Source organism: Suricata suricatta, chromosome 8, assembly GCF_006229205.1.
Source record: "Suricata suricatta isolate VVHF042 chromosome 8, meerkat_22Aug2017_6uvM2_HiC, whole genome shotgun sequence".
Taxonomy (NCBI): Eukaryota; Metazoa; Chordata; class Mammalia; order Carnivora; family Herpestidae; genus Suricata; species Suricata suricatta.
Genome location: NC_043707.1, coordinates 85,491,897 through 85,501,467, shown reverse-complemented (window position 1 = coordinate 85,501,467; position 9,571 = coordinate 85,491,897). Strand labels below are relative to the sequence as shown.

The 9,571-nt window shown below is 36.0% G+C and overlaps 1 protein-coding gene and 1 long non-coding RNA gene across 3 annotated transcripts in view; one reads left to right on the top strand and one right to left on the bottom strand.

Moving 5' to 3' along the window:
• LOC115299000 overlaps positions 1-560 on the top strand; it is a 5,167-nt gene extending 4,607 nt beyond the window's left edge. Inside the window, exon 2 of the long non-coding RNA XR_003911931.1 lies at positions 430-560. This is a non-coding gene — a long non-coding RNA (uncharacterized LOC115299000). The remainder of the gene's footprint in view (positions 1-429) is intronic.
• The window catches only part of ANKRD13C (ankyrin repeat domain 13C), an 89,434-nt gene that overhangs the window by 12,245 nt on the left and 67,618 nt on the right, over positions 1-9,571 (bottom strand). For both annotated transcript variants that reach the window (XM_029948237.1, XM_029948236.1), the window contains exons 11-12: positions 8,234-8,332; positions 3,968-4,068 (exon numbers count right to left, since the gene is read on the bottom strand). In XM_029948237.1, the coding sequence (XP_029804097.1) occupies positions 3,968-4,068; positions 8,234-8,332 (200 nt within the window). The remainder of the gene's footprint in view (positions 1-3,967; positions 4,069-8,233; positions 8,333-9,571) is intronic.

The window sequence follows — 9,571 nt, the reverse complement described above, 5'->3', positions numbered from 1 at the left end:
CTTGATCTCTCCAGGATCTATAGAGTTTTAGTTTTGTATAATCCTTGTCTGACTGAATGAATGATAGTTTTTCTTCAGATTACCTGTGACTCCTTTGATAGAGTTCTCTCTTGATTTTCTTCCTACCTGTCTGGCTGCTCCTTCTGGAGCACATCTCTCCTTTTACTTGTTACCCTACATTATATTCTCATTGTATCTGGCTTCTGTCTTTTCTTTTAATTGAGTATTTCACAGTGCAAACTGGTTTTACTTTTGATAAAGCCCAATGCATTGATTTTTCTTTTTATGGCTCCTAGCTGTGGTGTGAAGTCTAAGAACTCTTTGCTTAAACCTACATCCGTAAGGCTTTTCATGTTTATATCCTTACAGTTTTACAGTTTTACATTCTAATTCAATCTGTGATCCATTTTAATTTTTATTTGACTATAGGACTCAGGTGGAGGCTCCTGTTTCTCCTTTGATGTCCAATTGCTCCAGCACCATTTGTTGAGAAGGCTGGCTGGCTTTCCTCCACTGAACTTGTATTGCATCGTTATAAAAAAATCAGTTGTGCATATTTATGAGGGTCTGTCTCTGGATTCTTTGTTCTGTTCTGTTGATTTATATGTTCATCCCTCAGCCAATACACACAATGTTGATTATTATAGCTATATAATAAATATGAAACTGAGTGTACTAATTACTCATACTTTATTATTTTCAAAATCACTCTGGCCATTGCTGTGCATTGAATTCTTTCCCCTCCAAAAATTACACGTTCCAGTCCTAACTTCTAATATCTCAGAATGTGACCATTTTTGGAGAGAGGGTCTGCAATTGGCACAAGTAATCAAGTTAAAAGTCATTAGAGTGGTCCCTAATCCAATACGTCAAACGTCCTTACAAAATGGGGGAGTGTGAAGATACACGGGAAGAACATTTGTGTGAAGATGAAGGCAGAGACTGAGGGGCAGTTCTTCTCTCTGTACATAGCTTCTCCCGCCAGGCCCGCGTTGGATGTAACTAACTTGTCATAGTCTTCTGGTGTCATCACTTAGCAGTTCGAGTGAAGTAGAAAAACTCTGCCTCCCTTTATGTCCCTTCACCTTCTCCCATTAACAATATAAGTAGATAGTAACGATGGAGAGAAAAAGTAGACTTTCAAGTGCCCTGGCTATGAAAATCAAACATTAAAGGCAAGTGCTGGGTAGAGTAGAGTCAAAGGGTTTATTTTAATTTTACTTAGTTGGTTGAAATCTTAATTTATTTTATTATTTTATTGTTATCAATTTATTTTTGAGAGAGAAAAATGGTGAAAATAAGCAAGGGGAGGGAGGGAGAGGGACAGGGGAGAGAGCGAGCTCAAATATAAAAGAGGGGAGACTGATAGAGCAAGCTTTTTATAAGAATGGGAGGAAAACAGATCCATAGTACAAATGGAGAGATTATTCAAGCTAAAAAGAGAGGCACCGTTTCCACTGAGATAGGAGAGATGAAGGGAAAGACAGGACTTGCAGCAAAAATAAAAGTCTGCATGAGGAGTCGGCAGTAACAGGGAGGTCTTACTGCTGGTCTTTTTTTGAAGCAAGTTTCTTTTTACTATTATTATTTTAGAGAGAGAGAGAGAATGTGAGGAATGTGAGTGGGGGAGAGGGACAAAGGGGGAGAGAGGGGGAGACAGAGAGGGAGAGAGGGAGAAGGAGAGAGAGAAAATCTTAAGCAGGCTCAATGCGCAGTGTGGGGCCTGATGCAGGCCTGGATCTCACAATCCTGGGATCGTGACCTGAGCCCAAATCAAGAGCTGGATGCTCAATGGACTGAGCCACCTAGGTGCCCCTGTGATTGTCTTTTTTTTGGAACAAAGGAAGCAAAAATCATCTGCTTAGACTGTGGAAGGAAAGAGTGGGAGAAGATGGGAACTGGTGAAAAGAGGCTCAAATTTAGTCTTTGAGCAGAATGGGAGGAGAATAAAAAGAGAAAAGATCTTTCATAATTAGCACTTAAAGCTTTGGCTGATTTTGAAAACACAACTGTCTTAATTTCTAAATTTTTTATAATCTTCCCCTCAATTGTATATTTTAGCCTAAACACAGAAATAGAAATAGTGAAAGATCAAAACAGACCCAGGATCAGAGTTTTATAGGATTAATGCAAAAGAAGGACTTAAAAAGACAAAAGAAAGGTAAACAAATTCCTGAAAACTTTAAGTATACAAGCAAAAGACTGTCAATTCCTTTCTAGGTATGTGGTTCTACATCAGAGAAGTATTGCAGACTCTTTTTTCCTTTTCACATCATCAAAGTTTTCTTTTGCATACAAAACTATATTGTACTGTGGGGATTGGGTTTGAGATTTAAATAGATGTGAATGCAGGGATAGTTTGAAACTCTCATATATTCAATCCCTGCCCACTATGTTAGGCTGTCACTGTGCCTCTTTAAATACAGCACCTAGGAGCGCGTGGGTGGCTCAGTCTGTAGAGTATCCAACTTCAGCTCAGGTCATGATCTTGCCATTCGTGGGTTCAAGCCCTGCATCAGACTCTGTGCTGACAGCTAGCTCAAAGCCTGGAGCCTGTCTTCAGATTCCTGCTTATGCTGTCTCTCCCTCTCTCAAAAAATAAATAAAACATTTAAAAAAATTTAATGCACCTAGAAGGGAGTCCATTGCTTTAACTATTTCCTGGCTACAGAAAATTACAGTGGGATTTTAAGCTTCTGCAGAAATGCTCACATAATGATCTGAGCTGTGGAACTCAAACACACATTTGATCACTTTAATTTTTTTTTTCACTTTAATTTTCAAATCATTTCTGCCTAAGGTCTTATCACTGGTTTCTTCAAGTAGACAATGGGTTCCCAGTGATTTTTCATCACAAAGGGAATCATAAGGACATTGTGAAAACATGATTTAAAATCCAATTTAATCCTCAAAATGCTTACTTCCAGGTTTGGAAAGTTGAGGTTATGTTTAATTTTTAGGAATTAAAGCATTATTTCTGAGAGAAAAACATTTGGCTTACTGTGGTTTCAATAATACTGAATAAAAAAATAAAATATAGCTGAGGAATTATATAAACACTAAGAGAGCAGAGACTTTGCTGTCTCCTACCCTAGCGGAGCATCTGGCACACAGCACGCACTGATTAAATATCTGCTGGCATATTAATACCGTCCAAACAGAAAATGGGTGGAAGGAAAGGTTCTCCTGAAGCTAAGTGCTAAATCTAACTCTAAATTCCTAAGATACATTTTAATAGTCTCTTGTTCCCAGTTTTCTGATATACTTAAGTAGATAAATATGCACAAAAATGGGAATTTGCTATTTTTAATGTTTATTTACCTTTGAGACAGAGGGTGAGCGAGGGAGGGAGAGAGGGAGATGCAGAATCCAAAGCAGACTCTAGGCTCCAAGCTGTCAGCACAGAGCCCGATACGGGGCTCAAACTTGTGAACCGCAGGATCATGACCTGAGCTAAGTCAGACGCCCAACTGACTGAGCCACCCAGGTGTCCTGGGCAGTTTACTGTTTTTAAAGATCATTGCTTAAGATGAAATTATGTTTAAACATTTAAAACTGAAAAATAAAATGAGTGTTACTATACCCATTAATGCTGACTGCTGATCCCAGAAACACCCTCACTGTTCGGAAACTCAAGAGTCTGCTAAAACTTTGGGCTAAAATCTAGTCTCCGTACTTCCACATTAAAAACATTATCACAGTGCATCCTAGGCTCACCCACACCCTGTTGTACGAAATATTCACATATCCCTTACATTTAATGTAAATCCAGTAGAATTAGAACTGCATTGGACACTTTATATAGTTACTAAAACATAAATCTCAATGCATGTAATCACAGAAAAACTTTATAAGAACGTAAGCAACAGTAAATCATTTTCCTTCAAAGCACATTTCTTATTAAATGTTAGTAAACAGCTCCATGTGTCTAATAGACAATGAAATTACATGTACATTTTTCTCTTACCTAGTTTTACAGGAAAGCCTGGAGGAAGCTTCATCTGAACAAATTCTCTAAGCTTGTTAAAGTGCTTGAAGGGAGCTATTACTTCCAAAACATTCAATAATCTGAAAAATAGAAGAAAAAATGTTATCATTTTTCAAACTGATTTACCTGTTCCATGTTGTTTTATAACTATATGCATCAAACTCAGACAGTAGTTAACTTCTAGATGTTAAGGATGAGGAAATGTCACCTCCTTCTTCCTCTTTATTATTCTTTTTACTGTCAAAGTTTACAACTTTTACAGTTGAATGTGAAGCCACAATTTCCACAGTTGTTTGACTGCAGATTTATACTTACATGACCTCAAGGCTTACACCCATGATCTGAGGTCTACACATTCCTGAGTTCTTTTTCTTTACTTAGCCTGTTTGGGTGGCTGTATTTTACGGTCAACTCTGTATGTCTGATGGACTCTTATGTGCTTAGTATTCCTTGGTTTCTTGCAGATTTCATAAATGAGTGTTCTGTTTTGCTAGAGGGCAATCTAGCTGGCATAAAATTTGTTTATGCTTCTTTCCCTGTGAATTACAATTTCATGATGTCTCCCAGGATTCCTTATTGCACTAGTCATTAACTATAACTTCTCCTTTCATCTTTTGGTTGGATGGATTTCATTTTCAAGTAGTATTTTTCTTTCAAAGTGGACTCATGGCTGCTATATTTCTTGAATTCTTCTTTGTTTTCTTCAACTGTCTTGATATGTAAATGACATCTTAGCCAGATACACTACTTGATCACACTTTCTTTGTCTCAGAAATGTCAGAGATGTGAAAAAAATGTAAAGCCAGGTTTTTAACCTCTTTTTTTGGATATCTTTATCAACAACTTAAGTCCAACAGTCTAATCAGGATAACTACTGACATAGTCATTAATGATTTTTCTTACTAGAAAGTAATATTGTTACAAACTCAGTGTTCCCTTACAGAAAAATTGTCTTTTATCCTATTTTGAATACTATTTTGGTCACATTTTGGAGGCTTTTTATATGAGTGAATCACCAATGATCCTTATGTTGAACCCTCTTTGTCCTCCATAAACATTGCTTGCTTCTCTAATTCCTTTAATCTCTTCTCTTTAAATTCACTATGAGCTATCAAATTTTATTTTTCAGCCACATCTATTATTTTCATTGTTGTTTCTGATATATTTACTTTGCAACAATGTTATTTAGTGCTTCATTTCCTTAGTTTTATAATCTCCTTTTTATTTCATTCTATTATCATCTCATCTTAGAATGATCCAGTATACTGATTTCACATTCCTTTTACATTCTTCTATAGCATTTACAAGGAATTTATTTCTGTTCTTTGACCTATATTATATTCTAGAATGAATTTTTTGTCTTGCTTTTGTATGCTATGTTTCTTTTTTCCAGAAGGAATGGTTATAATAGCCACATTTTATAAATAATAATGTACCTGGGGGTTTTTTTTCCACATATTAACAGTGAAATTGGGATAACTCCTAAAACTGATAGCATCTTACAAATAGCCACATTTTTCTTCCTTATTAGAACATAAAACTGGTGTACCTTGGAGTCAACTGGGTCCAAGATAGGATGAATCACGCAGATTTGTATGTATGACTAATGCCCTTCCTACATCTTGTGAGAACTATCAATCTCCCTCTCTGATCTATAGATTGAGGGCTATATATAGCTCATTCTATTTTTCTATATTTAGGCTATTGAGAAGTATGAGGCATGCAAACTTCTATGAGAATTATTTTTTAATATACTAGGCCAGTTTAGAAGGGAAAGGAAATAAAAAGGAAAAATAGCCTGGGGTTTCAATTTATCCCTTACTTTAGAGAGAAGGCTGAACTTATAGTTCTGTCAGTCAGCTCTATCTACACACCTCTCCCATTCCACCTCTCTCCATTTATTTTTAATGAGCATCTGGTAAGTACAGGTTTGAAAGAATATATTCATGATGTTTATCGCAGTATTGTTCACAATGGTGAAAAACTACAATCAAAATGTTTATCAGTAGGCAGACAATAAAATAAAGGATAGTAAATCAATACTACAAAATACCAAGGAAAGAATAAAAAGTGTAATTATTGTGCAAACCCCAAAATATACTCATTTTTATTTATTTATTTAATACAATTCATTGTCAAGCTGGCTAACATAGAGTGTATACAGTGTGCTCCTGGCTTCAGGAGTAGATTCCCATGATTCAACATTTAGATACAACACCTAGTACTCATCCCAACAAGTGCCCTCCTCAATGCACATCTCCCATTTTCCCCTCTTCCCCAACCCCTCCCCCCATTAACCCTCAGTTTGTTCTCTGTATTTAAGAGTCTCTTTTGGTTTGCCTTCTTTTCTGTTTGTAACTTATTTTTCCTTCCCGCCCCCTATGGTCATCTGTTTCTCAAATTCCACATATGAGTGAAAACATATTTTTTTCTGAATGACTTAGCATAATACCCTCCTGTTCCATCCACATTGTTGCAAATGGCAAGGTTTCATTCTTTTTTTTATCGCCAAGTAGTATTCCATTGTATAAATATACCACATCTTCTTTACCCATTTATCAGTTTATGGACATTTGGCTCTTTCCATAAGTTGGCTCTTGTTGATAGCACTGCTATGGACACTGGGGGACATGTGCCCCTATGAATCAGGATACTCCTGTATCCTTTGGATAAATTCTAGTAGTGCTATTGCTGGGTCATAGAGTAATTCTATTTTTAGTTTTTTGAGGAACCTCCACATTGTTTTCCAGAGTGGCTGCACCAGTTTGCATTCCAACCAACAGTGCAAGAGGGTTCCCGTTTCTCCACGTCCTCACCAACATCTGTTGTTTCCTGAGTTCTTAATTTTAGCCACTGTGACCAGTGTGAGGTGGATCTCAATGTGGTTTTGATTTGTATTTCCCTGATGATGAATGATGTTGAGCATCTTTTCATGTGTGTTAGCCATCTGGATGTCTTCTTTGGGAAAATGTCTATTCATGTCTTCTGCCCACTTCTTCACTGGATTATTTGCTTTTCTGGTGTGGAGTTTGGTGAGTTCATTATAGATTTTGGATACTAGCCCTTTATCTGATATTTCATTGCAAAAGCTTTTTATGTTGATGAGGTCCCAATAGTTAATTTTCACTTTTAATTCCCTTGCCTTTGGAGATGTGCCGAGTAAGAAAATTGCTGTGGCTGAGGCAAAGAGGTTGTTGCCTCTAGGGTTTTGATGGCTTCCTGTCTTACATTTAGTCTTTCATCAATTTTGAGTTTAGTTTCGTTTATGGTATAAGAATGTGATCTAGTTTCATTCCTCTGCATGTTGCTTCTGTCCAGTTCTCCCAGCACCATTTGCTAAAGACACTGTCTTTTTTTCATTGGGTACTCTCCTGCTCTGTCAAAGATTAGTTGACCATACATATGTGGGTCCAATTGTGGGTTCTCTATTCTCTTCCATTGGTCTATGTGTCTGTTTTTGTGCCAATACCATCCTGTCTTGATGATTACAGCTTTGTAGTAAGGAATGAATTGAAGCCCTAGACTATTTGTTTTCCTTCTTGGTCCCTTTACCCTTCTAAACTGGCCTACTACACACTCATTTTTAAAAGAAATAACAAACTGGGGTGCCTGAGTGGCTTAGTTAATTAAGTGTCTGACTTTGGCTGAGGTCATGATCTCACACTTCATGAGTTCAAGCCTCATGTCTGTGCTGATTGAGAACTCAGAGCCTAGAGTCTGATTCGAATTCTGTGTCTCCCTTTCTCTGCCCTCCTTCCTTCTCTTCTCTTCTCTCTCTAAAATAAACATTAAAAAATTTTTTAAATAAAGAGAAAAAAAGAAAAAAAACAAGATTCACAAAACAAAATGTAAACTATTCCTCAAGCTTATAAAAATGCAATACACACAGAAAAAGCTAGACAAAAATGCACCAATTATTTACCTATTAACTATTAGTAAGGTAGAAGTAAACTGTTATTTTTATTCTATAAGCTTCCATGCTATTAGATTTTTTACACTGAACATGTATTCTTTTGCTACTTTTCTGATTTAAAAACAATTCAAAAATTTATCTGGTTAAAATAGTGAAAATGTTAATAATTTGTGAACCAGAAAATGTCCAGAAGGTGATATAGTATCAGAGCAATGGCTACTTGCTTTTTCATTTCAAAGGCCTCAAATGTAACACTCAGATGCAAACATTATTACAGCCTTTAGGGTTTCATAGTTTCTTTCATAAACTTGTATAGTTTGCAACAAACTTACGACTCAATTCCCAAGGGAAATTCCTGGCTCATGGCTATTGTAGCTTTAAATGTTTTCTTATTCTCTTTGCACACCAGCTCTCTACCCAGATGAGGAGCTCTAAAATGGGAGAAAAAAAATTAGGAGAACCTTTTCTACATGTTATTACCTTCCTATAAAAAATCTGTTATCTTCTAAGGACATCATCAATATTTTAATTTTTCTTGCTCTGTACAGAAATTTAAATTATGCTAAAAGGACTAAAGACACATAAGAAATGAGACAAGGGTAACAAAAAAATAAGAAACTAGTAGCATAGTGAAAAGTTCAGAAAAAAATGATCAAACTCAAACATTTCATATTGAATATAATTTTAATAATCACTATTTTTAGGAATAAACCAAATTACTAGAAAAAATAAACTTTAAAAATATTACTGTATATCTCTAAAATCACTTATCCAATTCAAACTCTTACTATGTACACTTTTCTTAGCACTGACCAATAAGAAGTAAAGAATAAAGAATTTTATATTAACTATACATTATTAAAAAATGGAAACATTTTGTAGAAGTTAGAAAAGTATAATAAAAAACCCTAAATATTTAAAAAAAAATACTCATGACAACTTCTTCCTAATCATGGAAGTAGGTAATATTTTATTCTCCACCAAAAGGAATATTTCCTACAAACAACTATACCTTCTTTGACACAGTTGACCAGAAAAAAATTTCTTTTTACTTCATCATTTAAAATAAACCATTTTAGGGCGTCTGGTTGCAGTTAAGCATGCAACCCTTGATTTCAACTCAGTTCACAATTTCACAGTTCCTAATAAAGAGCCAGGAAGTCAGGCTCCACACTGACAGCAGCTGACAGCAAAGGGCCTCCTTAGGCCCTCTCTGCCCTCCTCCAGCTTGCATGCTCTCTCTTTCTCTTAAAATAAGCTTTTAAAAAATAAATAAAAAATAAAACCATTTATTCACTCATCATCCTTTTATTCAATAAATATCTACTACACACACAAACCATGTAATAATAGGTATTCTAGTAAGGATCAGTAATATAACATTTTGTAAATAATTTTTTAAATGTTAATTTTATTTTTGAGAGAGAGAGAGAGAGAGAGAGTGAGTGAGAAAGAGCACAGACAGGCGAGGGGCAGAGAGAAAGGATACAGAGGATCCGAAGTGGGCTCTATGCTGATGGGAGAGGACCCCAACATGGCACTCAAACCTGTGAACCACAAGATCATGACCTGAGCCGAAGTTGGGTGCTCAACCGACTGAGCCACCCAGGTGCCCCAGGATCAGTAACATAAAATTAAAGCAGACTCTTTTGTAAGGATGATGAGAAGTC